This window comes from Fusarium sambucinum, chromosome II, assembly GCF_050947815.1.
Source record: "Fusarium sambucinum isolate potato_lamoka chromosome II, whole genome shotgun sequence".
Taxonomy (NCBI): Eukaryota; Fungi; Ascomycota; class Sordariomycetes; order Hypocreales; family Nectriaceae; genus Fusarium; species Fusarium sambucinum.
The window spans coordinates 468396-495473 of NC_139293.1; the positions used below are offsets into that span (position 1 = coordinate 468396).

At 44.4% G+C, this 27078-nt stretch overlaps 10 protein-coding genes across 10 annotated transcripts; 4 read left to right on the plus strand and 6 right to left on the minus strand.

The window, feature by feature from the left end:
* Nucleotides 1–4726: 4726 nt before the first annotated feature.
* On the minus strand, nucleotides 4727–6067 carry FSST1_006931 (SDR family oxidoreductase; the record flags this gene model as incomplete). The annotated part of the gene is made up of 1 exon (XM_083236492.1): nucleotides 4727–6067. The coding sequence occupies one exon, from the start codon at nucleotides 6065–6067 to the stop codon at nucleotides 4727–4729; it is 1341 nt and encodes a 446-aa protein (XP_083082892.1).
* Nucleotides 6068–7117: 1050 nt separating this feature from the next.
* FSST1_006932 (endonuclease III domain-containing protein) lies at nucleotides 7118–8053 on the plus strand (the record flags this gene model as incomplete). Its single annotated transcript, XM_083236493.1, has 1 exon — nucleotides 7118–8053. One exon carries the CDS (start codon nucleotides 7118–7120, stop codon nucleotides 8051–8053), a length of 936 nt encoding a protein of 311 aa, XP_083082893.1.
* A 130-nt stretch (nucleotides 8054–8183) lies between these two features.
* On the minus strand, nucleotides 8184–10097 carry FSST1_006933 (major facilitator superfamily domain-containing protein; the record flags this gene model as incomplete). The annotated part of the gene is made up of 5 exons (XM_083236495.1): nucleotides 8184–8401; nucleotides 8455–8559; nucleotides 8609–9369; nucleotides 9424–9852; nucleotides 9919–10097. The coding sequence occupies 5 exons, from the start codon at nucleotides 10095–10097 to the stop codon at nucleotides 8184–8186; spliced, it is 1692 nt and encodes a 563-aa protein (XP_083082894.1).
* Nucleotides 10098–11884: 1787 nt separating this feature from the next.
* On the plus strand, nucleotides 11885–12580 carry FSST1_006934 (uncharacterized protein; the record flags this gene model as incomplete). The annotated part of the gene is made up of 1 exon (XM_083236496.1): nucleotides 11885–12580. One exon carries the CDS (start codon nucleotides 11885–11887, stop codon nucleotides 12578–12580), a length of 696 nt encoding a protein of 231 aa, XP_083082895.1.
* A 2127-nt stretch (nucleotides 12581–14707) lies between these two features.
* On the plus strand, nucleotides 14708–15368 carry FSST1_006935 (uncharacterized protein; the record flags this gene model as incomplete). The annotated part of the gene is made up of 2 exons (XM_083236497.1): nucleotides 14708–14738; nucleotides 14794–15368. 2 exons carry the CDS (start codon nucleotides 14708–14710, stop codon nucleotides 15366–15368), a joined length of 606 nt encoding a protein of 201 aa, XP_083082896.1.
* Nucleotides 15369–15909: 541 nt separating this feature from the next.
* On the minus strand, nucleotides 15910–16167 carry FSST1_006936 (uncharacterized protein; the record flags this gene model as incomplete). The annotated part of the gene is made up of 2 exons (XM_083236498.1): nucleotides 15910–15995; nucleotides 16047–16167. The coding sequence occupies 2 exons, from the start codon at nucleotides 16165–16167 to the stop codon at nucleotides 15910–15912; spliced, it is 207 nt and encodes a 68-aa protein (XP_083082897.1).
* Nucleotides 16168–17278: 1111 nt separating this feature from the next.
* On the minus strand, nucleotides 17279–19795 carry FSST1_006937 (uncharacterized protein; the record flags this gene model as incomplete). The annotated part of the gene is made up of 4 exons (XM_083236499.1): nucleotides 17279–17824; nucleotides 17884–18181; nucleotides 18241–18948; nucleotides 19005–19795. 4 exons carry the CDS (start codon nucleotides 19793–19795, stop codon nucleotides 17279–17281), a joined length of 2343 nt encoding a protein of 780 aa, XP_083082898.1.
* Nucleotides 19796–20696: 901 nt separating this feature from the next.
* Nucleotides 20697–22691, minus strand: FSST1_006938 (uncharacterized protein; the record flags this gene model as incomplete). Its single annotated transcript, XM_083236500.1, has 3 exons — nucleotides 20697–21228; nucleotides 21278–22282; nucleotides 22333–22691. 3 exons carry the CDS (start codon nucleotides 22689–22691, stop codon nucleotides 20697–20699), a joined length of 1896 nt encoding a protein of 631 aa, XP_083082899.1.
* A 442-nt stretch (nucleotides 22692–23133) lies between these two features.
* On the minus strand, nucleotides 23134–24152 carry FSST1_006939 (NmrA/HSCARG family protein; the record flags this gene model as incomplete). Its single annotated transcript, XM_083236501.1, has 3 exons — nucleotides 23134–23462; nucleotides 23516–23930; nucleotides 23979–24152. 3 exons carry the CDS (start codon nucleotides 24150–24152, stop codon nucleotides 23134–23136), a joined length of 918 nt encoding a protein of 305 aa, XP_083082900.1.
* Nucleotides 24153–25882: 1730 nt separating this feature from the next.
* On the plus strand, nucleotides 25883–27016 carry FSST1_006940 (uncharacterized protein; the record flags this gene model as incomplete). Its single annotated transcript, XM_083236502.1, has 3 exons — nucleotides 25883–25957; nucleotides 26025–26165; nucleotides 26216–27016. 3 exons carry the CDS (start codon nucleotides 25883–25885, stop codon nucleotides 27014–27016), a joined length of 1017 nt encoding a protein of 338 aa, XP_083082901.1.
* Nucleotides 27017–27078: the final 62 nt, after the last annotated feature.

A 27078-nucleotide genomic window follows, 5' to 3' on the forward strand; every position in this document is an offset into this window, starting at 1 on the left:
TAGCCAATCGCTGACGAGGTTAATGAAGATCCTCCTTTGCCGTGTTGCCACTCGCACTCAATATTCAGGCTATAATTGCGACGGCTCAGGCTAACTCAAGCACTATGCCTTGCCTTGCCATTGACCCGTACATACCGCTGTGGTCAGACCTGCACAAACATCTAGTGGAATACATTACTTCCGTATCAATATTTAGCCGTGCTGCATTAAGAGAAAACCTGTCCATATTGCCGATCCCTAACGATCAAAGCGCCGCACGGCCGATACCTTCATCCACATGGCCTCTTAATTAATGATGTAGCGACACAAGGTACATCGACAAATATGCCGTGAAACAAGACAACTGAAAATACCATTTTCTTGAGACCTTGTCAAGCAGTGAAATAAAAATGTTGTCATCTGCATCTATCCTCATTTTCAGATTTTAGTTGAGTTATTATATTAGCCTTAAACTGTGTTGCATAACTATACGTTTCTGTATTCTTCGGCATGCTTTAATAATGATCGACTGTACATCTTTTGCACTAGTCATTCTCTGTTCCTTATTGTGATTATTAGCTTTACGACCACTTTGTGCAAATGAATGTATATTAACATCAACAATTGCAAATCTGATCAGCTATCATACTCAAGACTCAATCTCTATCCTGATTATCTTTGTTGAACACCGTGCCACCGAGTTGTGGTTACTCCCATCGACTAGCACCATGGATCCTATTGAAGACCGTAGTAAGGAGTTGAGGGCTGTGGCTATAGTTATGTGGTGCCTCGCATTTAGTGCCTTGATACTGCGCATTTTTATTTGTATCAGCATTATGAAAGCTTTTACAGCTGATGACTGGGCTATGATTTTAACTATAGTAAGTTGTAGCCATACTCTACTACGCTCTTGGCCTTTCATTATAAATAAGTGTATACTGATACTTACAGCTATCTTTTACATTAAACACTATTGCTTGCATAGCTGGTACCTTTTATAGATTAGGATGTTATTATTTTTATAATTCTTAAGCTTTTGCCTAGGCCTTTTTAATTTCCTCTAGGTTTTTAATAAAGGTTAATCTATCTATATAGATTAAATTTTTAATAATAATTAAATCTAAGGTTTTCTTAAAATAAGGTTTTTTCTATAATATAACTCTTTTAATATAAATCTTATAATAAAAGCTATAACTTATAAAGGAAACTTCTATTATATTAAAAATAATAATAATTTCTTTCTCTTATAACCTTAGTTAATATTATTTAATTAAATAAGATTAAAATTAATTAATTTTAATTTTATTATATATAGTTAACTTATTATAATTTTTATATATAATATTAATTATTAAGCTAAAGGCTATTAGTTTTAATTATTATTTTAATAGCTTATATTTTAATATAATTAAGATTATAATTAATTATAATAGAAATATTAAACTATATATAAAGGTAATAAACCTTTATATAATAAAAAAGAGAAATATTTTTATAAAGGTTAAATTAATAGCTTTTATTTATAAATTAAATCTTTTAATTTTATATAAAAAGGATAAATAAAAAGAAAAAAAAAATTTAAAATAAAAAAAAAGTTAAAGAAAATATAATAGTTTAAAAAGATTATTTTAAAAGAAAAAATTAAACTATTTAAATAATAAAATAAATTCTTTAAGGCATTTAATAAGCTAATTATTTTATATAATAAGTAATTTAATTAATTAAAGAGGTAAATAATAATAGCGGCTAAAGCCTTTAAGTTATAGCTAAAAGAAGTCTAGATAAAGAAGCATAAAGCTAAAGGCTTAGTGCAGATTATCTAGTTAATTGATTAAATAATGCTGCTTCTATTGTGAGAGATTCGTGATGTTATTAACTAGGGATTAGGATATTATATTATAGATCTTATCCTAGAAAGGGCGATTAAAGCTCTAATGGTAAGAAACCTAACAGCAACGGATCAGTCACCCTGATAGCTCCCTAGCAAGTTGATACCCAAGCTTACTCGCGCTTCAGTTCTGGTGGTCATGCTACCCAACTTTCGCTTTAACCATGGTCTTGTCCAAATTATCCGTCGGCCTTTTCCTTCTCCGTATCGCAACGCAAAGGATACATCGTTGGATCATCTACATTGCATTGATCGCTACCTTCACGTCCAGCGTCATTTTTTTCTTCGTTGCTATCTTCCAATGTTCCCCAATTTCCTTTGCTTGGGACAAGACCTTATCAGGCACTTGTCTCTCGTTGAACACCATTATCAATGTAACATATGGGTACAGCGCATTTGCCATTATAATGGATATTACTTTTACGCTTCTCCCCGTTTGGTTGGTTGTTAACCTCCAGATGGATGGAAAGACAAAATTGGCAGTGATTCCCATCTTCTGTATGGCTTGTATGTAAGTTATTGCTCTACGATTTCATTACTTTTCCTCTGGTGCTCTCGATAGAGTTTTAGTCACATACTAAACATGAAACAATTCTTTAGTGCCAGTAGTGCAGTCGCAGTTCGTCTCGCCTATCTCGATGGCTTTAGAAGTCCGGATTTTCTCTGTGAGTAGTTTTTTTCCCTCTGGCTTTTAGTTCTAGTTAAGCAGGCATTTCTAATCTAGTACATACATTAAAGGGGCCACTACCGACATAGCCATATGGTCCGCAGTAGAGCAGGGACTTGCCATCGCAGCTGGCAGTTTTGCTGTTATAAGGCCACTTTTACGAATCATCCTAAGCAAGATTGGCTTCTCTAATAACGACTCAACAGGCACTCGGCCTAACCGTCGTACCAACACAGGGTATAATTACAGCAATAGTGGCTATTCCAAGCAAGGTGGTCCTAAAGTTCAAGAATCTTCTGACCCATTTTACCTCTCTATGATTCAGCCAATTGAAGATGAAGCACTAGAGAGGTACAGTAATACCGTACTAACTCATGAAATTCGGTAGCGCGTTTTAGCTGCATAGAGTTAGCGTAAGCATCCACCGTATATAACACAAGAGATTCTCATTCCTGATTAAGCTAGCGGGCTCAAAACGCGCTACCGAATCTCATAAGTTAATACGGTAAGTCAACTGTTGAGCTTAATTCTTCTTTTGCTCATTAATATAGAGACGTTATTAAATACTAAAGTTGGGATTTACTTTGTCACTATAGTAGAAGTTAATATTTGATTCCACAAATAAATTAACAAGGCCTCGAAGAATAATGGAGCTCGAGATTCTAACACAAAGAATGGAAATATTCTTTCTACTTTAGTGTACGCTGAATAATAAAAGCAATGTGCAACATCAAGTGTCTGAGATAACAATGGATATTCTTTTACGGTAATGTTAATTGTAAGAATTCTTATTTAAGTTCAAAAAGAATAACTGGAATAAACCAGTTTACAGTACAATTGATAACCCCTATCACTCTCTAGGTAGCCAATGGGTTGAAGCCAAGGAGCACGTGACCTGATTTTTCTCCTTTAGGACGTTTCTGGCTTTGGGGCTTCGTATCTATAATTACTTTAACAATTCGTGGATTGAATAAATAGAAATTTAATCCTTATGCATCCTACAGTTCAAAGCATAAACAATACAGAAAAGGCTTAGGCTTTAGTTTAGAGACTAAAAAAGAAATAAGAGGAATGACTGAAAATATATTTTATTCTGTAGCCCTTGTCATAGTCTCAGTAATAAGGCCTTCTACTTCTCGATATTTTATACCAATTGGTCTACTATGCCAAGCTCGACTTTCACCGATAGTAAAGCAAAGATCAAAGAAGCCGCATAAGAGAACGGACTTTTGGAAAAAGTCCGCCAGCTGCTATAATCTGATCGGTTGCCGGACTTGCTGGATTTCCCGAAGCTAGGCTTGGGATTATCCCTGCATGCAGCGGGATGTTCACAAAAGTCCGAGTTTAAGCCTGGAGAACAATGCATGCATTCCGATAAGGCCCAAAACCTCAACGAATACGAATACTAGAATAAGAGTGGAAATTTACCAGAGCCAAGCATTATCTCACCGTCGGCTGCTGCTAGACATTTCTGGTGTATCTATATCCACATTAGACACATTACAGGCATTGCTGGAAAGATACATCTGTCTTGAACATGCATAGCACATCGAGATCTGACTCCAGTGAAGTCTGAGTGTGATTATGTATGTCTCAGCGTTGGTTCCAAATTGGCCGAACCGGGAACAATGGCCACAGTTTAGTTCTGTCGGCAGACAACGTTTCAGAAAATGCGCTCAATGTTTTTGTGGCTTTATCAGAGACTAATAGCACCACTAACATCGTTGTCGCCAAGTGTTGATGAGTGCCAGGGTGAATCTACTAATGGCTTAACAGAACGTTGTCAAAAATGATGATCTGCCTGTTGACGATCCGGATCTTTATTTATCCAGTCCATCAATGGTCTTCACAATGTGTCCAGTCCCTCTCATATATCTGGTTCTTCAACCTTCCATACACTCAAGTAATCTCATCACAACACTGCCAGTGAAATTCTCAGTCGTTACGCACCACCCAACTAGGCAGGACTAACCCACGAAATACTGCGAAACGGATGCATGGAATAAAATCGGTAATTCTTGAGCGACAAACACTCTTGAGCGGGATATGGATGATGTACTGGACAGACTGGTATAAACAAAATTATCCAGAACCGGAGTTAGCACGCCCAATTTGACAACATATGAAATGTTCCAACTTGATTGAGGACAGTTCCATATCATCCCGCACTCTCATTCATCTCTCCATAGTATCTAGATAAGTGGTTGCGCCTCATTCACCTCCAACGTTGGTAGCATACCCAAGCTTGCCATCTCATTTAAGGACTCAAAAGATGCTTCGAGTGAATCGACATGACCAGTCCAGCCTAACCTCCTCGCTTTGTTCATGCTGACCGTAGCGGACAAGGCGAACATATACTTACCTAGTCCAAACGTGTCATTGATGTCCTGTTCGAAAGGGTTCAGCTGGATCTTATATGAAGATTGCTTCATGATCTCCTCCCAGGCTCTAACATTTGAGGGATCTTTGGCCCATGAGATAAAATCAAAGCTCTGTGTTAACTGTAGAGATGGACCGTAACCGAGGGCGCTCTCGCTTCCTCCCTTTAATTCAATCTTCTCGAGTTGATCGACGTCTTCTCGAGGCCCGACAACGCCTTTTTCGACACCAAACCAACGTGCAAGCTCGTGGAAATAGCGGTCCCAGCTCAGCATGTTCCCATCTTCGGAGTTGAAAGCCTGGTTCTCACAAGCTTCCTCCAGGACCGCCCACTCCGTCAGGTAGCCGGTTAACCGAGCCGTCGAGACCGGAAATGTCTCCTCCCAAAGCTCCCATCCACCTGGAAAGGAAAGAGGCACCTGATTTTGTCGCTGCGTAGCAGCATACATGCCGAGGATGTAGAGAGTGTTCATCTTGGCACTATCAGAGGAGCCGAGTATCCCAAAGGGTCGAATGACATTCCACTTAGTTTCGGGATGATCGTTGCAAAAAGAAAACAAAGCATCCTCTTGTGGGTAGTAGAAGTTTGGACCGAGGTGTTCTGGACGGGGATCTGACTCGACACAAGGTTGTCGAACTCGACCCAGGTGCATGCCATAATTCTTTCCGCCGGTCTGTAGCGCGATTCGCTGGGGGAAGATTTTGGCAAGAGGAAGAGCGCCGAGGAAATTGTTCAACACCTTCGTGTTGTACTTGAGGAGTTCCTCGGCGTTTTCCCAGATGCCCTTATCGCCATTGGCCTTTGGCTGGATGTAGGCATAAAAGAAGACATGAGTCCCTGTCACATTGGCTGATCTTAGGTTTTCGGCTATTTCCTCAGCGGAGCTCAGAAGATCTACAGGAACATGGTGAAGACGTTCTCGTTGAGAAGGTTCCAGGAGACCCAAGAGTTGGTCCGATGGCGGGCTGCGAGATAGAGCATAAACCTTTGACCACCTGTCCGGGGACTCCAAGAGACAACGTATAGTGTTGAAGCCAGAGATACCAGTGGCTCCAGGAACGATGGCTGTCAGACCCGTGATGGAAGGATCAAAAGTAGGCAGATTCCTGTAAATGCCCTTTTGTTGGACGGGGAACTGGTTTGCGGAGCGCATGGTAAAGGATGTGAGGGAAGTTCTTTTCGAGAAGATGATCTTTGGAGCTTTGTTTGATGGATGAGGGAAGTTCAGTAGACGAAAGGAGTGGGAGGGTCGATTTATAGAACACCACAAGATCCCAAGCTCACTCATCAGCAGGAGGTCGAGAGAATTCACCCTTCCTTTCGCCCGTCATGCGATGAACACGCAAGTCCGAATTCTAGCCAATTAGACACGTAATGCTTTCAGTCTCCAACTCTTGTTGATGATTCACCTCTCGAAATTTTCGTGACATGATTGGAACCACGATTCTGTTCACGCTCTGAAACGGGGCAGTGGATATAGTTGAATATCGATTTGACAAATCTTTGCCGGGTACTAAAATACTTGTAAAGATTGCAAGGATAACAGATGTTAACGCCAGTATAAGCCCCAGTATATTTCTATCTATAATCATTTGCCTATTTTATACAGAAAGATATCAAGACCTTACTATTATAAAATGATACCTTGAAAATCCCCTAAGATAATAACATCAACTTTCACCTTTGTAAGTAGTCATCTTTATTATCTATTCTATAAATCTTTAAAACATCAAGTGGCAAAAGCTAGACTTGGTATATCAAGGACCACTTCTTAACATTTGTTATCCTTGCAACCTGTGCTATCTTTCTGGGGCACCCTCCGTATCTTTACGACAAAGATGGAGTACAATGTCACCAACGACGTCATGACTCACTGTTAGTGCCCGAAAAGGCTTCGGGATTTCGGAACACCCGGCCTAACTTCAAGATCTAATCCAGTTGAACTATCGGTAGATCTAAAGCTAATCCCTCCGATCCAATTTACATGCCAATCAATTTAAACCAATTTTTTGCGCTCCACTCGCTAATTTTCGTCAGCAGTGATAAAGCCTCGTCGTGGATTGCCCCTTGAACTCTCAACAAGGAGGAGCGTTACAAATTAGTCTTACACATAAGCTTGGGCTGCTCCCCTACGCAGATTCAGGAGATTTTCATCCTCCACAACAGTCTGAACACAACGTATCAATAGCTACCTTGCGAAACAATGCTTCTCAGAACAAGAAGGATCAGTGGATCTTCTTCATCACCACTGCCAACCAAAATAGTAGCTTCAAAGCCACCAAGCAGGACAACTACCTCCAAAGCTTGGAACCCCAGCTCCAACGGCAAGGCGGGGCCCAAAAAGGTCGACAAGTTGGCATCAAAAGATGAAAAATCTCTCGCTAAGAGAAAGTGGCAAGCATGGTCACAACACGCGACATCATCACCGTACCCTGACTTTGGCAGTCCTTCGCCTCGCGAATGCGCAGAGGCACTTGCCATCTTGACAAAAATGCACGGCGCAGAAGTCAAACAAGAACTTGAAGATTTCAATACATCCCAAAACATCTCCTCCGTTCTGGACGCCATGATCTTTGCGACGTTGAGCCAAGCCACGAGCTGGTCCAACCAGAAGCGTGCAATGGACAGCATGAAGGCAACGTACGGTTCAGCATTTGCATACGACGCCATCAAAGCTGGAGGTTTGCAAAAACTCCAAGACACCATCCGCTGTGGCGGTCTCCATGTGCGGAAGTCTAAAATCATCTTTTCTATTCTTGAACAAGTCCGAGAGCGCCACGGATCATGGGATTTGAATTATCTCTTTCAAGAGCGTAACGAAGAAGTGATGAAAGAACTCATGAGCTACAAGTACATAGGACCAAAGTCGGCTTTTGTCGTCATGGGCTTGTGCTTGAAGCGGAACGTTTTTACTGTTGACACTCACGTACATCGCATCTCGGGTCTCTGGGGGTGGAGACCGGCAACTGCAACTCCGGAAAAGACACAATCGCACCTTGATGCTGTTATTCCAAACGAATTTAAGTCTGATCTGCATTTCCTGCTTATTGCACATGGCCGAACTTGCCCAGCCTGCCGTGGTGGAAGTAAAGGTAGGCACAAGTGCGAAGTGAAGGATAGGTTAAAGGGGTTAAATTAGATGACAGTGGGTTGTTTTATAATGAACGTATCCTGACTTTATTAGATTGGATTAGTGGTTTTGCAATATTTTTATTTGCTTTTTGCTTTCTAGATAGTCTATTATTAAATATCGTCATAGTCTTCATATATCATTCGCCAACCTCACGGTCTGCATCCCAATGAACCATGAGCTTAATCACGGGCCAGTTCCAGCTGGTGTGTCGGATCTCCCTACCCCATAGATACATAGGAATCCACATGGAGATTATAATCCCTGAAATTCCAGCCATGGCAGCAAATGCTTTAGCATAGCCAGATTGGTCGATCCAGGGATTCGTATAGAAAGAAAGAAGAAAGCCAAATGCCGCTAGAAACGTCAATATCATATGCTTCTAGCAGTGTTACTCTAGTATGACTTACACTTGAATGCATGCTGTGTGACAGCGAGTTCGCCGGTCACCGGTCGGTAGCCATCTATAGTATAGACCAGACTGATATTTGTGGCTTGAACAATGGAAAAATTCACTATCATATCTGTCAGCGGCTTCCTTTCTGTCTTTTCCTTTCAACTTACAAAGACCCAAGCCAACTGTGGGTACAATCCAATGCCAGCGTTGCTCAATGCCAACTCCATAAAGAACAAGAGAAAGCGGTGCAGTGATGAGAGAGATTGCCATAGCAGGTAGTCGCATTTCCGGGTGTCGAACACCACCATTGCGTCTCGTTAACCGGTCGGCTATCATATCACTGAACGGGCCGCCGAAAAAGGCTCCGAAGACAGCGCCCACAGGGCAGGAAATAAAGCAGAGACCAGCCTGCCACGGTTGAAACCCGTATGTAGTATCGAATGCGACAGCAAAGTTGGAGGTGATGGCGACCAGGAATCCGATGGAAACGGACATCACCAATGTAGCCCAGAGGACTGGTGGAAGAGCGAGAAGAACAATGGGACGAAGAAAAAGCTTCGTAAATGGCTCTTGGGTGTGAATACCGCTGAAGATAGCTAAACTTTGCCAGTAAGTGCGCTTTGTTTGAGTACCGCGAAGCGAATGGCCTGGCGAAACGCTGCCAGCGTGGGCATTCTTCGAGTCAATATCCTCGAGCTTGTTGCTCTGATTGATAATTTCTACGTCTTGGGCGTTTTTATGTGGCGAGTCTACGGCTCTTGAACGGTCATATCTTGTCTCCGGACAGGTGAAAATGATCAAGATAGTGCAAAAGCCGATGATGGCGACAGACACCCAGTAAATATAACGCCAGTCAAGGTCCTTAGTGATAAGTCCAGCGCAGATGATACCGCAGCCAACGCCAGCAGCCATGGCTGTAGTGTAAATCCTGTATCACGAGTCAAAACGAAGTTACTGAGTTATCGTTAGCGTTTGGACTTACGCCATGATAGTACCTCTTTCGTGAGCAAAGAAGAGATCCGCGATTGTCAATGTTGCCAGACATTCCGCGGCTCCTGAAGCAGCTCCCATCATGATGCGCGCCGCGAGCGCACTGCCGTACGTAGTAGCAGCGCCAGCCCAAGCCGAAAAGGCTGTGTATAGCGTAAATGATGCTATGTAGATAGGGCGTCGGCCGAATTTGGCCATGAGAGGCATCCATATTAAGTTGGACATGCCTTGAAGGAGCGCAGTAGTGGTGAAGAAGTAAGCAATCTTGGCGATGTTTTCATCGAGATCATCATCATCAGCTGATCCAAAGAAGTCCGTGGTAGTGTCAAGGATGGCGACAGTAGGTCCGGCGGCCAAGAAGTTGCTGAAAAAGATGGCGGAAGACACCAGGAACGCGATGTAGACGCGGTACGACTTGGGCCTATCATGTGACGTCCGAGTTGGTGATTGGCCCTTTGTCTATAGTGTAGATGAAGTAAGTACTCACCAGTTCAGAGGGTCATTTGGGTCGTCAGTTGGAGTTGGTATCAGAATGATTTGATTCGTTTCTGGATGATGAAGACGAAGGGCTCCAAAACTGTTGTGGTATGCAACAGAGTCACCGGTAGCGGTGGCAGACCTGGCACGCCCCGCCAACTTATCCTCTTCCTTGCTACTTATCGACATGATGCTCTGGACCTGCCAGAGTGGATAGTCTCAATTTCGCAGCACAAGAAACAGCAGAAAGGTGGTCAAGATAGCGGATTACTTGATAGGTGATGATGAATCAAAGGGGGAATAAATCTGACGAGCTAGCTGCTTTTAGCGCCATCCGGACCGTGCGGAGGATTACCAAATGTAGCTTAGTTAATTACCAAAAGCAGAATAGTACTAAAGAACTACCGCTTCCCAAGAATATACATAGGGTAATTAACCAATTCTATCCACACATGTCTTTGTCAATTCGCGGCTTACCGGTCCATCATCGAGTGATCCTTCATGGCTTTATCCATGAGTAATAGATGATAGGCTATCGCTGAGGTTGGCCTCGCGTCTACAATACCAGTCCATCAATGGGTAAGGATGGTGACTTGCGCTGATAAATTAGATATGCGTAGCGATGGGGTCTACTTGACATCTTTTCCAAATTACATGGTGAGTATTTAGGGGATATAAGTTAGTTTTGATGATTATTATGGTTGGCGACGTCTGAGTTCCCTTCTCGACTTTATGTTTGATGACAGGTCGTCTTAGTTTAAAAACGCGATGATGCATTGAAGTCGTTCTTGATACCTGTGTTTACTGCTTGTAACAAGATGCATACCATTATACTTCGTGATGCTTGACTTTTAAATGAATTGCAAAGCCCACATTAGCACCGCCAAGGCCTCTCCAACTTGCTCCAGCATGATTCTCCACGAGCTTTGGCTAATTGTTGCCTATACGAGTGGGAGAAACTATAAGCTCTGACACAAAGTCGCTTTCGATGTTACCGGGCTGCTAATTATCACCTCTCAGATCTATGCTCCTCCACCCTTTAAGAGTGTATGATTATAGAAGGGAAAGAGATACGGAAGGAAATATTCGATTAAAGACATAACGAAAAAGGTATCGGATTGTTTGAAGGTTATATTCATCTCGTCGGATTTGGCCCCGTAGCGTACAGACTGTCCGAGGTTAGTATGGCGAAGGACGTGTCCTGGGACAGGGCTCGCTATTGGTCGCATATGTTTCGTTAATTAAGGGATGGGGCCACCTCGTGATCATGAATGTAATGTAGTCTGTAAGGAGCTTAGAGGTTATACTTGTAGACCTTAGTATTAAATGTATCTTGCACAGTAATGTTAGAATAATAACCATCTAAATAGAAAAGCTAGACACATTAGCAGTATTAATTCCTTAAGATTTAACTGATGAAGCGAATAAATAGTACTATAAAGTATAAAAAAGCAAATCAAGTGCCGTGACATCAATTTTAGTTGCTACATTCCAACAGGACTTTTTTCGTGATTCTGTGCAAATAGTGCTGGTGTTTTATCCCTAAGCCTGGCATCTTAATACTCCTTCGTTATAGGAGAATATTCCTTAACTTTAGACTAAATTGGCAAGTTAGGAAATCTTCCATCAATCATGATAAGGCTCTCCTTTTAAAAAGTGGGGTAAAGCTACCTGATTTCACTACAGTGGCATAGAATGTAACAGTGAAACAACTGTTACAAGGATCCTTAAACGGAAAATAACTGTCCACGGTCCGTCGGCTCCTATAATCGACATATGTGAATGCATTTTTACCTAACAACACCGTAAAAAGCCTAGCTATAAGTAAAATATAGCCTGTTAAATAATATAAAACCAGGCTGTTCCGCCGAGTTCGTGTTTGAATATTAGAAACCCTCATCTGGTATTTCCAAGTCTCTCCCTATCCATCATCAAACACTCAGACTCTCACTACCATACTTTTCTTAAGCACAAAAATGCATTCCCTAGCTACCCTCATCACTCTGGCTGCTGGCTTCGTCGGCAGTTCTACTGCCAACCCTGTTATGCCCCGGGCTGACACTTGGGGTGGCTCTGTATCTCTCGGCCCTACCAAGTCGACCATCGTCAAAGCTGTCACTACCATCATCCCTGGCGTCGCGCCCTCAACTCAAAAGGGTATGCTCACTGTCTGGCCCGGAATGTCTAACGGTACTGGCCACCTCGTCCAGACGACTCTTGAGTCTTGGCCTGACAATTCCTGGTGCGGTGCTAAGAAGGGGGAGTGGTGCGTCCGTGCCTCACTTTTCGGATCCTTTGGTCAGCTTGACGGCACTGCTAGCCCAGTCCGCGGCGATCAGAAAGTCAAGATTGCCTACACTCTCCTCTCGGACAACGATACCTGGCGCCAAGATGTCACCGATGCCGACACTGGCAAGCAGCTCAGCACCTTCGAATACAAGTCCGGTCCCTATATGCGTGGATATGGCACTGGCACTGAATGCAACAATAACTGTAGTCCTACTGTGGCCGAGCAGAGGTACATCAACACTGAAATTACGCTTGCTGGCGCTGATGCCAGCTTTGGGAAGACTATTGCTACTGCTCAGGGTGCTACTTACTCCGGTCTCACTAGCACCAACGGTGGTAAGGTTTGGAAGATTAGCGAAATTCGGGTTCCTAAGATGGCTTAAGTGTATGTAGTATACTAAGTGGTTCTGTAAGGTGTATTGATTTTATATATATTTGTGCTTATACATGCTTAATCTGCAATTGATCCCGCTATGATGAGATACTTGCTAACTCGGTTCTAGCTGTTTCATCGTTATTCAAGACTTTCACACAATCTCTGGTACATCCCTTACGATCGAGACGATCGAGTTGATCTTTCACCCTTCCATCCCTCATATTTGACTAATACAGACAACAACAATTATTCCAGACTTCTGGATAGGGATGTTGACATGTGTAGACTGCGTGTCATGAAACGTTGCCACATGGCCCCAATGGATCCATATAAAAGACCTGGCTTTCATATATAGTACAAACCAAAAGGGTATATACAGATGCTGAGAGGAAGATTATAACTTTACAATCGTTATATCTGACTATACCGAGGAGAAGCAGTATTGTATCTGAGATGATATGTAAGAAGGTGTAACCGAGACAAGGAACGCCGAACACTAACCCAATGCATTAAAGCGACAATAGTCTCGGTAGATTTAGCTATTGACAACCAGCCCTCCGGCGTACCCTCTACATTTATTGTCAATTCATCATCAATATGCAGGTGAAGATCAAGGACAGGAGTAGCTTCAGTAACTTAGATACTACCACTGCACGGCTTCCAAGTAATTCATGCCAGTTGATGAGTGGGTTATAGAAAAGGATTAAATTATTGTCTGTGACGATGGAAGTCTATTCATAGCTGCTAAAAAGAGTAAAAACTAGTATCAGTCTGAAATAAAAACACACAGAGGCTCATCCAAACATCGTCTTTAAGTATTCTACCAAGTTTTAATACCAGCAGGCCCATAGATTGAATATGTATAGTCCTAGCATAAGAAGCCAACAGTTAGTTTGGTATTTGTAGACTGAAATAGTATATCTTACCTCACCAACGCTTAACCTTCATTGACCCATCAAATTGATAAAGTTGGCCGTCATACTCCCATGTTCCAACCAGCTTCTGCTGACCATCAACGCACTGAGTAATAATATTTCTATGGTTGTTAGCTTGGTTCATAAGAGGTTGAAAGCGCCATACTCAGTAGCGTCCTAGATGAAGCAGACCTGTCAGCAAGAGTCATAAGTCTTAATTTACCAACATACCCAGCAGTCCTTGAATCCCTTCCCACCCCCAGTATTCTTACGGCTCAAGGCGACATTAAGACCGTACTCGAAATGGCGCGGTCCTTCTTTCTGGAGAGATTCAAACTTATACACGGCGAAGCCTTGTGTTGTACAGCTCTGCTGGTAGGCACAGTCGGAATTGCTACACATCTTCTGGCGAGCATCCCAAAAGGCGTCACGCACTCTGCGTAAACTGTCATTATAATTATTAGATCCACCTAGACAATCCGCTGAGAATGCGGACGTAACAAAAAGTGCAAGGGCGGGGAGTGTAATGAGTTGCATGTTGGTTGTTGAGATGTAAAGCGACTTGGAATATAAAGATGATCTGGTTCTTCAAGTTAAAGTTGTGGTGGGTTGACCTGGCTTTATATTTATCTGTAGACGTGGATCAGGATAATATTGATAGTGTACGGTGTAACTAAAATTGTTAATTAGAGAAGCTACATTCAATCCCATGGCTGTGACTTGGCTTACTAGGGAACTCCGATCAGAGTCTTACTGAGCAACTAACAACAGTTCTTTCTTACAGGGGACATCCTTATGATTACTGAAATTGAGACTGAAGTGGCCAATCTCAGTAAGCGACTCCGATTTGGCGGGAATAAGTATCCGTACCTGCACCTGAGAGATTATCCCCGTTACTTGCTGCGTCACGTGATGACGCGCTTCACCAGTCGCGTTACCAGAACGATGTTAAGTCCGCGAGTCCCCCTGCCGATCTTCAAACCGTACAACTTACGTGACAACGAACCGTGTGTAGAGCCTTTGTCCCAACGACACCAGCTTATGCGGCGTGTATCTGATCGTAGGCATTAGTTATCACGCTGCCATTAGGCACGGTACTCGTAACATAGAGACGTTACGTTCGTGCATTACTTTTCGTGTTTACTTGCTTTGTTCTCCGATCTCTCCTTTTCATATCAGTCCAACAATCCACAGAGTCATCTCTACGACAGGTAGACACCATGAATTACCCCGATCACCCAAAATGTGACCGTACGTCTCGTCTCCCCTCTCCACCCTTTAATCATGTCACTAATATTTCTCCCAGCCGACGCGATCGAATCGATTGATTCATTCCATATCACGCCCGGTCAGGAAAGAGTCTTCTTTAAAGGTCCCGACTATTGCGGTCAGCGGGTGAAAAGTTGCGAGTGGCACCTACAACACCGAAGACCCCAACTTGTAGTAGGCTATTGGAGGAAGCAAGCCAAACTCCACCGCTCTCGTTGTCGTCGTAATTGTAAGCACGGAGATCGTCAATGTGTTATTCAGCGTTCCTCCTGGCATGTGTTTCGTGTTCATGATTATAGGTTAAACGGGCCAAATAATCATCAATTGCTCGTCCAGAGGTGCGGGTACACGAAATCTCAGGCCACATGGGAACCTTACGCTGAAATCTGGGAGTCCAGATACGAACTCGTGCGGGAGTATTTCCACAAGCAGGGGCAGGATCTTCCCCTCGATCTGGAGCCGCACATATCTGATACGAGCGATGACGAGGAACCTAAAGAAACTCAGGTCGAGGAGGAGCCTCGAGAAACGCAGATCGAGGTTCCTCCTCGAGAACCTCAGATCAAGGAGGAACCTCGAGAAATCCAGATTAAGGTGGAAAGTGATAACTGAGGAGTCAGATGCCACCTCTCATCAGGATACATTTTACAAAGAGAGGACATTGAGATGATCTAGCAACGCCCCAAGGTTTGCCGACGTTGAGGCTCCTAGAAGGTTGGATCAATATTGTTTTAGGTTGGCTTTAGTTTTCTAGATTAGGTGTCTATTGTATACGAGCAGATTGCTGGCCATTAACTGTAAATAGAGACTGCGCAATTAATATTGTCGATACTTTGGGGGGTTTTAATATTCATTACTTTTACGCAGTTGATTTAATCAAGTGGCTGCATGTTTACGAATCTATGTCACCATTGCCTATCTCTCTCCAAAAATGTCAAATATGAGCAATGAGCTTTTATTCTAAAGTAACGATGCAGTAAGATAACCTGGTTGTCGTAATAAAGAAAGCCACAAGTCTCGTTGTTTTTGCAGACTGAACATGTGTAATACTACGGTGAAACATCACCCCTTCTACCCCAGAGACCCATTCAAAATGAACCAACACTGCATTTTAAATATGCCCGGATACTTATCACCGATTCTTTATGTGCGCTTAGTTGCAGTCATCGCATTGAATCAGGCAAGCTGTCATGCATCCAGTTCGCTGAAGGGCAGACTTGCGGTCAGGTCCGCCATAGTCTATGTTTTGTTAGGTCCATATTCAACTACGTGTCAGGTTGTATCACTTACTGCTGTGACACTCAGAGGTGCATGTAAGGCAGGTTCCCTGGAAAGGAGCTCCGGCGCTACAGCCAGCCATGACTGCAGACACAGAAGAAAGAGCAAGAAGGATGAAAGATGTGGGCTGCATTTTTTATAGAGATGTGGTTGGTAAGGTGGTGGTAGTCGATTAAATGATAGAGAATGAGTTGCTTGTGCTATATCTCAGTTGGATGAGGAGTTGTAAGGCATTTATATATTGATAGAAGACACGCCGATACCCGACTTGGCCCGTTACTCTTGATTTTAACATTTAGACATAAAAATAAGCACTAAAGGTTAAACGAATCCTTATTCTGTTATCAATCGCTCACTTACCAATCGGATCTTGACATCAAGTATCCCACAGCCCATTACCCACTTTCTATTATATAAAATATCCACATCTCGGATCCTTCAGCATCGCACTTTACTTTTCAGCTAGGAATGAAATGTAGATCTTGTGTAAATACGTCATCTTTCAGCCGCTCCAGGATCTGATAAGTGGGAAAGCGGCTTATTTGTCGCACATGAGGTCACATAATCTTCCTTCGCATCCCGTTGGAGTATACGTTTATGGGTAAATCCACCAGGTCCACCGTATAGGAAGGACTTTCGTAGTTTTGTTAATCCCAAAGTGATGTCAGTGGATCTAATTTGCCTACACGGGATGCCATTTACGGATGTGTGCGATGTTCCGACGCGGTGTTCCGGAGAATGTCTCCACATTCCCGGCTCCGCAATCCTATTCCTTCAATGGAGAAGTCTGGAGTTCCGGTGTCGCAGAACCGGTTCTCCGAAACGGATTCCCGACATAAATGACCTCGGTTACGTAGACGGTAAGACACAGCTTTAGAATCTTATTGCCAGACATACGGTAAAGTAAAACAATTCACATTCGGAATTCGAACACGCGACTTCGGAAGAAAACTAATTCGTCACAACCATCAGGAACACATTGCACGTCACGTGTTGGGAGGTCTGTGATTCTCAGTGGTCAATTAATCTGCCTACACAGAAGGGCCGTAATGAGGCCTGGCCAGCCCATCATCCAGAGGATCCGGGACAAATGTCCTAATCTCTGACAGGAGGCCACCATGAGACAACAACTGTCTGCTTTTCCGGCACTACTAAGTCTAGATACATGGGTGCCTCGTTCTAATCTTCCACAGATCGCATGTTCCGGTCCCGGGAACGCTATCTGGCGACACATTTTTGTTTCCTCAACCCTCATAGCTTTCATCATAGCCCTCTTCGACATCTCCATACTGGTTGCCAGTAGCTGACAACACCTCCCACATCGATTCACCCTCTCCGACAATGATGGAGTATGCCAATCGAGCGTAGTGCTCAGCGGGTTGGACCAGTTGCGGGTCGATCTCGTCGTAACACTCGATCAACTGGAAGAAGAGCCATGGGACATGGAGTTCCATCATTCCCCAGTGCTTGACCTCGAAGCGGGACTGGCCGCGGGCAGTACCAGGCGTAGTTGCGTAGATCACAAAGCCCATTGCCTCGAGAGCCTTGATGAGCATTTCGGCAGCTTCAACAAAATCTCCATCCTGGCGGCAACGAATTCCAACGTAGCTGTAGATATCGCAGAGTAGCCAGCGAATCTGTTTGGCAGGTTTGCCTCGGTACGTCTTTTCGACAGCCTTCAGCAGCTTGACGGCTTTGTCAAAGTCAAAAGGCTGGTCCATGGGAAGCTGATTCGAGAAGTCGCTGTGGAGCTCCTGGCGTTGAACCCGCACGGCCTGGTAGTCTTGCGTCTGTCCTTGCACAGTTCGCAATCACACCCAAATCCCCACTTGGCCAAGCTTTCCTGGACGCTCTTGTGTGACTCGCTGGACTTAGATGCGCGGTAAGCGAAGGTCAGCTCTGTGCCAGCGGGAATGTCTCGCGCGGCACGAACAATCTGCATGTCGCCGATGAAAGAGCGTCGACAGTTGCCGACACATGAGTGATTGATCCGAGCTGCGAGGAGCCAGAGACCGGCAGTGGTGAAGATAGGACGTTCTCGGGATGAAGGAGTCTTTTTGCCACTCCAGACGACGTTCTTGCAAAAGCCGCGAGTTGTTGTTGGGGAACCGAATGAGTTGAGGGAGAGGACCTTCTCCACAAGGAAGCTATAAATGTCATCGTCAGTAAACGTTTGTACATGGAGTCGACGCAAAGCTAAACTTACGAATCCACAACAGGAGCTCCGTCACATTCAGAAACCTTGACCTTTTTGAACCCACCGTCGAAAAGACCTTCAAAGGCAGAGAGAGAGTCCGGATCGTGGTACAACTTCTGGACAACCTGAGACCACAGATTGGCAGAAGCGCCCGCTGTGATGCGCTTGGTATTGAAGTTCACCATGTAGGAGGCACGGTCCAACAGGCGGGTCTCGTCTATGAAAGAGTAGGCAAATGCCTTCTCAACGAGAAGTAACTCTCCTGCTGATACAGACTTGGTGGTGAAAAGTCCGCGTCCACGACCAGGTGAGTCTCGAATCTCGACGGGAGTGGAGAACGTTGCGCAGTCCAACAGAGGGGGCCCTTCAGTTGGCTTGATATGTTCATACATCTGTTTGAAGTTGTATTCTCCCGTGCGCTGTTCGTGCAGTCTAGACTTGACGCGCTGCATTGTTGTCTTGGCCACCATGCTGTCAGGAAATGCATCCAAGACTGTCTGGAGCACCGCTTCGCACTCCTCGAACCGTCGAAGGTTGTAGAGGGCACTGTAGTGGCGAAACATAGCCTTTTCGGAAGGAACCTTGGGGTCGTAAGCTTGTGTGGCATCTGAAAGTGCCTTGGCAGGTCGACCAAGCTTGAGGTTTGTAAGCGATCGGTTCAGGTGAGCAAGTTGCTTGTCTTCGAGAGTATTCGCCTCGGTAAGAGCCTGTGTGTATCTGTCGTGTACTCAATTAGCCATGTTTGTGAAAGAGTTTGTAATGAGTTGACTTACTCGAAGTGGGCGTCACCCCATTGTTTCTTGCGAAAGGCCTTGTTACCTTTCTCACGATAGCCGGAGCTGTTCTTCTTCTCATCCATGATAGAGTCACCCCTCCACTTCATAGGGATTCTCTCGTCGCCATGAGGAAGTCCAATGATGTCACTGGGGTGGTCGACCCGCAGTGAATAGTAGGCTGTCTGTTTCTCGAGTGGCCCATTGGAATCGCTGTCAAAAGCTCGCTGGAAGAAAGGATCCTTGACAATGCAAACTTTGTAGTCGAGAATGGTGACATAGCAGGAGACCTGCTTCTCCTCAGGCTGTTGAAACAGTCGCAGCAAGATACCTGTGCCGTTCTCGTCCTCGGCAGCTGCTAGAATAGACTCGGTACGGTCTGGGGTTGACATAATATGCAGCAGAACCTTTCGTCCGCGATGGTGAGTCTCAAGTTGCATCTCGGAAATCTTGATCGGCTCCAGATCTTTCACCGCAATAGTACACGGCGGATAAGGCGCAGGCACCTGCGTGATGGGGACACCGTTGTTGTACTCATCGACGATCTTTGAGTTTGGGAACGGGTAGCGGGTTCCAAGAATCTTCTCAAACATACCCGAGCCAGGGGTTGATGAGGGCGCGGTGAGGAACCTTGCCATGAGTTTCGCAAAGAACTGGGTGTTGAGGTCGGACGCTGAAGGGTGATCTTTGACAAGCTGGCCCTTCTTCTTCATGGACTTGGACGTGGCCTTTTCGATTTTCTTCACCCACTCATGGATGCTCTTTTCGTCTGGACCGTCGAGGAGGTCCATCGTGGCGGTGATCCGGTTTCCTGAACGATGAGTCGATGTCGGAAGCTCAAGAGTGTGTGATGTTGGAAGAGGGAGAGATTGAATGATGCGGGGGTTGGGTTGAGTGCTGAAAAGTGGAAGGTTGAGAAATGAAGTTGAAAGGGAAGGAGCGCTTCGGTGGTGATTGCGTCAGGCGCCAAGGCAACGACGGCTGCTTGGATGAATTCGCGTTTTCAGGTACAGGTGCACTGGAAACCTGTGGCTGCACTGCCAAACAGTGACAGCAACTGCACACAAGCACAATTTTCAGGTCACACAACGGCACTGCGCATCAGTAACAGAGATGACTGGCTTTGGACGGGACTGTATACTCGAATCGAGAGTGAAATATGCGCTGCCGTCGGGGATGGATTCCGGGTCCTTATGCTTCTACTTCCATCCAATCTAATGGTCAGTAAAAACTTCACATCTGCTCCATGTCTGACCTCAATAATGGCAACGTTGACTCGGGATCAACCGTGTTCGTTTTCTTGTTTTAGTCATGGTTATGGCCCCTGTCTCATGTTTCTTTCCGCAAGGAACCTGGCAGCCTTGCATTCTGTATAAACCTGATGCCGTTTTATTAAGTTGCCTAAGGGAAAATCGACTGGCAAACAACTGTATTCGGAAAAACAAACTCGTCAAGATTGTATCATCAAGTGACTGGAGGTCCTTCGCTTCTGCTATGTGCTCCGACTTCAATCATTCCAGCCATCAGTAGTAGTCCAACCTCAGCTACAAACATACTGTTCTGTGCAAAGCCGCGCCGAATTGTCACATCGATCATCGACAGCTGGGATTTATCTACAGGTAATAGGCGCGCAAAATGGTTATGCGCAACCGGGGATCCGTTCCGGAATAAATGTGTCACCTCAATTACTACCTAACCGTTACGAGCGACAGCTGCATGATTGTCTTTCTTCTGATGGACATCAACAGCTGGGGCTTCTTGCCTATTCGATATCTCATCCGTATCTGAATGTTGGCTTTGTATGTTCTGCTTCAGCAATGACTCAGTTGGAGTGGCTTCTTGTGTCCCCTTCCCGTTCTCCGACTGAGGGTCGACCGCGAAAAACGTAGATGCCTCACAGTCACCTTCTAAAGTACCCCCTTGTCGTCGCAACTTCAGCCGAATCTTTCCAATGTTCTTGGCCAAAGGCTCCGCTCCCAACGTTTCCGCAGTAGGGACAACAGCATCAAGGTCTGGGTTCCTTGTTGTTCTCAAAATAGTCGAGAAAGAGTTTGCATACGATGCCGAAGCAGATTTAATGCATAAGAGTCCATAAATGACAATGATCATAGAGAATAGTATGCCTATACCGTATGCAATAAATAAATTGCGAGGCTCATATGAAAAGGCGTTTTGTGCTGAAAATCGAGTGATAGGAACGTAAGATGCTGCAGTATCATTTTGTCTGGAGACTCCTGTTAGATGGAATTCTAGTTAACAGTCGTTATACTTACAAAAACTGAGACTCGCTGAAGATGCTTATGGTCACATTCGTAAAAAGCTCCTCTAGAGTATCACCCATAGGCATTTCCTTTATCGGAGACCTTGGTTTCTCCCGATAGAAAGTATGCATATCCGGGGAATCGACGAGAGTAGTGGACCCTATTCTTGTGCGCATTGCACCGTAGACATTGTCGCCCACATGCCATTTAGCTCCGAGCAGTAGTCCTCCTATAGCATTCATGAGTGAGAGGTAAGCTGTAACAGGATTGCACTCCTGCCATTGCTTCCCGAAACGACACTCACTACCGTCTTGGACTGATATTCCGTTCAATATCTTGATTTCGTATTTGATGTCCTGCAGACCATTGTCGAATGTGAAGTTAACTGAGTATGATGAATTGTAGAGCTGACATTTAATTGTGTTCTCGGCTTGCAAATTGAGTCCGCTTGGTGTGACGACGTAGAATGCAGCGGGATCTGCCTTATTCCAATTTCGAAATAGCTCATATGGAGTAGTATCAAGACTTGGTGCCTCATCAACTAGAGTTTCATTCAATGCTGCGTGCAGTCCTTCGATAGCAACGTCTTCCCATTTTCTCATATAGGCATGATGAGGCTTCGTGTAATATCGCGAATCGTTCGGGACAAAACCAACATATGTTACGTTCCCATCGAATTTGGAGTAAAGCTCGATGATATTTCTTATCTCGTTTGTAAATGTACGGTTTTGGGGGGTATCGCATGATATTGATGGACCATAAAAGTCGACAGAATATGAAGAGTTGGGGAAGGGAGCACGTATGTTTAGGATGGAACCCAATGTTGCGACGGGTAATAGTAGTTTGTCGATGTGGGGTGTGTGAGTTACACTTCTGTTATCATACCAGTCACCAAACCAAAGACTTTTATCGTAGTCGATATTTGGAATAAGACTGTCGACCACTGTGATGTTTTGCTCTGAGGATAATTCTATGCTCAACGTAGCGGGTGTGATAACTGCGATCAACGGGAGAGCCCTTTATAGACGTAAGCAACAAATCGTATTTACTTCAGATATTTTACTTACCAAGCTATCACAGCTACAATTGTAAGGACCGGTGCAGCAGTCCACAACTCCAAAGTGGTCAAATCCCAGGCATTGTGCGACACTCCAAATAGTGAGTCGATACCATTAATCGTAACAGACTTTGAACGTAGCGTCCGCCAAAGAATCTGTACGTATGCAATTCCTATGGCTGCTGATAGTAGTGCTCTCACAAGAAAGGCCATTCCAGTGCCGATACGCAAGAACCATTCTTGTTGATTTTGACTTTGGACGACTCGATCGTTTAAATGATTGTAGAATAAATGATGGCCGATAGCGAGCGCTACTCCAGACAGTAGACTACCTGTCATTAAGATGAGGGTCAATTTATGTTGCGTCATTCTGTCGCTTCGATCGTTATAGACTACTCCTTGATTGAAACCGCCCGGCTTGGATGCATTCGAGGAATGATTGAAGAGTTAGATACCGTGAGGAAAGAGGTGGAAATAAGCATCTGACAGGAACAAGAATCTGCCTGATACTAATGACTATATAGATAAGCAATGAATTCAGCCTGGCGCTACATTAGTACAAGTCTGGGTAATGATCATCTTCAAAAGAAACAGGCCGTTACCCCTGCTATTACCATGCGCCCGGGTTGTGCCAACAGTAAAGATGACTGGCCAGTATACTGCGTTGCCAAGACAAGCTGCATTAAATCCTTCGAGTAAACCACTACTGCCTGAGATGTGACGTCAAGGAAAACAAGACGAAGACACATAGTTAGAAAGAAACGAGTTCAATTTATTATGTTGATACAGGTCGTGATGTCTCACACTACAATTACTCCCACTTGGACTTATTCTTCTCAACAAACTCCTTCCAAGTGATGGGCTTCTCATCAAGCATGTCCAAGCTCTCCTTCAGATCAGCCCCACCATAGTAACCGGGGTCCTCCAATAGCATCATGTTCTCTGTCAGTTCGTCCGCAATAGCTGCGGGAAGGAACGTCTTGAATACGTCGGCGGGAACTTGGCTGAAAGTAGCGGGCTTGCCCATAACTTCGCTAAACTCGGAGACGATTCGGTTGGGAGTGTAGTAATCCGTGGCTGCAAAGACGCGCTTGTTGATGGTACCGGGGAAGTTCTTGATGGCGGCCTTGACGAATTTACCTGCGCACATTAGTATGTTTGTCAACTGTGGATGACGGTTTGTGAAAACTTACCCATATCAGTCTGGACGTCAAAGATAGGTACCTGAGTCTTGTCGCCATGGCCAGGCAGAGCCCAAGCGTAGCTACCATCCTCATTCTTTCGGATCGAGGTGAACAAGTTGGAGGCGAAGAAACCAGGAAGAACAAAAGTAGCAGGAACGTTGATCTGTCGGATGTACTCCTCAATCTCGGCCTTACCCTCGAAATGCTTGATGTGGGTTAGGCGACCGTTGCTAATCTTGTTGGTGTCGAGAAGAGATGAAAAGATAAGCTGCTTCACGCCTGCAGTCTTGCAAGCATCAGCGACAGCCTTTCCTTGGGCGATCTCGCCATTTCCGCTGTTGGTTTCCCAGTAGTTTGTGACGAGGAAGACAGTGTGAGCATCCTTGACGGCGGGAGCGACTTGTTCGGCGGTGTTCATGTCGGCCTAATGGAAGTCAGTATTGTTTTTGTGTGATATCAACGGAAGACTTACAGAAACGACTTCAACACCCTTTGCGGCGAGCTCTTTGGCAGCTGGCTTGGAGACATCACGAGTGATGCCACGAATCTTGAACTCTTTGGAGAGAGCGGGGTCGTTGAGGATGGCGCGGACAACTGAACCGCCCTGGTTGCCAGTGGCACCGAAAACAGTAAGAATCTTTGACATTTTGGATTGGTCGAGGTAATTGATGATTTGTCTTTAGTTGTAGTGATGTTTAGATGATGTGAATCTGAGAGTGTGAGTTGATATCGAATTGACTAATGGATGGGAAGGACGGTTATTCTTATAGTGACACAACACCGAAGCCATGATTGCACATGCACCTTCAATTGGACGCCTCGCGCGTTCCCATAGTTCCGAAAGCCACGAATCCTTCAAATCACAATTCTCCTTCCTGAACCACCCACTCATCCTTAGTAACCAGATAAAAGGCTGAATAATTTCGTATAGTGACATAGTAAGCACTATCAAGGATTCGGCCTCGGGGAATGCCAAGACATCGAGCTGCAACTCCGATTAGATGGATCTGATCTTTCGAATTGTGATTGGAAGGAATAATTGTTAGTGACAATATTTATGGAGATGAAAAAATGACAAAGCAACTTAGTCAACTCCGTTGTGCCGCGCGCGAAGTGGGACACGCACGACAGGGTAGGCTCGGAGAACGATGGGATTACCGGGCGCGACAATACCGAGTTTTGGTCTGTGATGCTATTTATCACTGAAATACCATGATTAATAAGTGAATCGATACTTTAGATATAGATGCCAAGTTTGTGCCTTCCAAAGCTATGCACCACTTCTACTATTGATCTCTGGCTCGACCAAATTTTACAGGAACTTTTGAAACATGTCGTCCATGGCTACTTGGTTAAAATGACATGGCCAAAGACACATTGAACAACTGATAAAGATAAGCCTCAGAGCATTTGCATCCAACTCTAGAGAATCAAGTTAATAGCGTCTAAGAATGAACAAATACCTGCATCAGGGGTGGTGAGTCTACTGTTACATGACCTTTGCACCGGGCTTCCCTGAATGTGTAAACAACTACATCTGTGCCAAGGTCACGTGACAGTAGATGCACTGGGCGGTGAGGTACTGGATCTCTCATAATTTTACCTAAGCATCTAACTTTTTCCTTGAGATCTCATGAATTGACATTTAGTAAGATAATTGTTTATACAACAACTCTTTCCCTCTACTCTTCTCATAACGATAATTTTTATGCAATATTATTATCCATGGTTTACTCTGGAAAACCAAGCCGGGGATGTGCAAATTGCAGGTAAGCTTCATGCTAACCACGTTCATATATCCACCATCTTTTGACAAAAGATATCTAGAAAGTTGCATACAAAGGTATAGTAAATACTACAAGTCATGAGCCGTACCAATGGTGCTAAGCTGTACAGTGCGATGAAGGGCAGCCGGCATGTTCACGTTGTGTTAAGTCAGGCAAGACCTGTGATGGTTATCGAGATCAATCACAATTCATATTTCGAGATGAGACCAATAAAACGAGAGTAAAGAATCGCCAGAAAAAGGTACTGAAACATCCTCCATCAGTTGAGGCTGTTTTGGCTTCCACCTCACTTGCAGAATTCTCAGCACCGTTTTCCAATGTGCGCATAAGCATCCCACGCACATTATGCACCCCCAAAGAGGATATCGCTATAAATCATTTCTACAATAGTACAGCCGACAATCTACCAAATGTAGACCCAACGCGCCATCTTCATCAGCAACTCCCCTCTCTTTACTTCCAAAGTCAACAAGGTTCTGTCTTACGTTTAGCAGTTGAGGCGACATCATTTGCCTGTGCTACAAAACTCATACCCCAAGCGATTCAGCTATCTAGCAAGTGTTATGTCAAGGCCCTAGCTACACTTCAAATGGCTCTCCAGGATCCCAATCTACGTTTATCCGACGAAACGCTGTATGGTGTGCTACTTCTATGTGGCTATGAGGTCAGTAGACTGGAACAAATTTTAAATGACTACTGTGTTGAGCATGGAATGTTAACGAATAGTCAAGACTAAGACGAAACAACCAAGTATGAGATCAGCCTGGGGGTCTCATGTGGACGGAGCCGCTGCTCTCATCAAGGCTCGTGGAATTAGTGATCTAGACTCTTCACTGTTCCATGACATGTTTTGCTTTGTCCGCAAAAGTATAGTACGAGTTTTAAACCTCTTTTGTTGACGGGAAAGTACTAACATTCGCAGGTTCTGGGTCAAATGCAGATCTCAAAGCCTGTTGATGAGACTTTCCTTAAACACACCATGTCCTCCAATGAGAGCACAGAAGATCGACTGGTTTCGCTAGCAGCTAGGGTGCCACAACTGCAGTATACAAGTTGTCAGCTTGAAACATCGGAAGATATTAATACAACTGAAACCGAGCAGTTAATATACCATGTGACTGAGTTAGACCTAGAGCTATCCATCTGGGCAAGCAGCTTGTCACCTAAATGGTCTTACGCCACTGCGGTAAACATAAATAATCACCCCAGGATGGATTATACTCCACGTGTCATTCACAGATATACAGATCGCTATACCGCTCGCGTCTGGAACCTCTATCGAGTATCGAGGCTTATTATTCAATCCATTCTACTCCGTACCATTGCTTATCTGTCATCTTCGACGAAAAGACCACCGGACGAGGATCAAAGAGATGGGATCGAGAGGATGATCATGGGGCTGGTAGATGACATATGTGCCAGCGTCCCGTACCTTCTAGGGCATGACTTGTCAAATATGAGTCTTGCTGTCGATAACAGTGACGGAAGACGGGTTCACCATCATGAAACTTCGACCGATACCGCAATGAGTGGAACAGGTGCACCGATTGGTGGATTCTCACTTATCTGGCCTTTGAGTGTTGCCTGCAGTGCCGTTCCTGTTCCTGCAACACAGAAAGAATGGATGCAAAGGCAGCTACAATTACTTACACATCATGATGAGCCTCTTACTAGCACTATCCTGTCCGGAAAGCCAAATGAATTCCGTTTCGACTGTGTTTAAGAGCTGGGACCTTTCAGAGGGCTAAGAGGTAGCGAAAGGCTTGTTTAGATCTTAGATTGAAG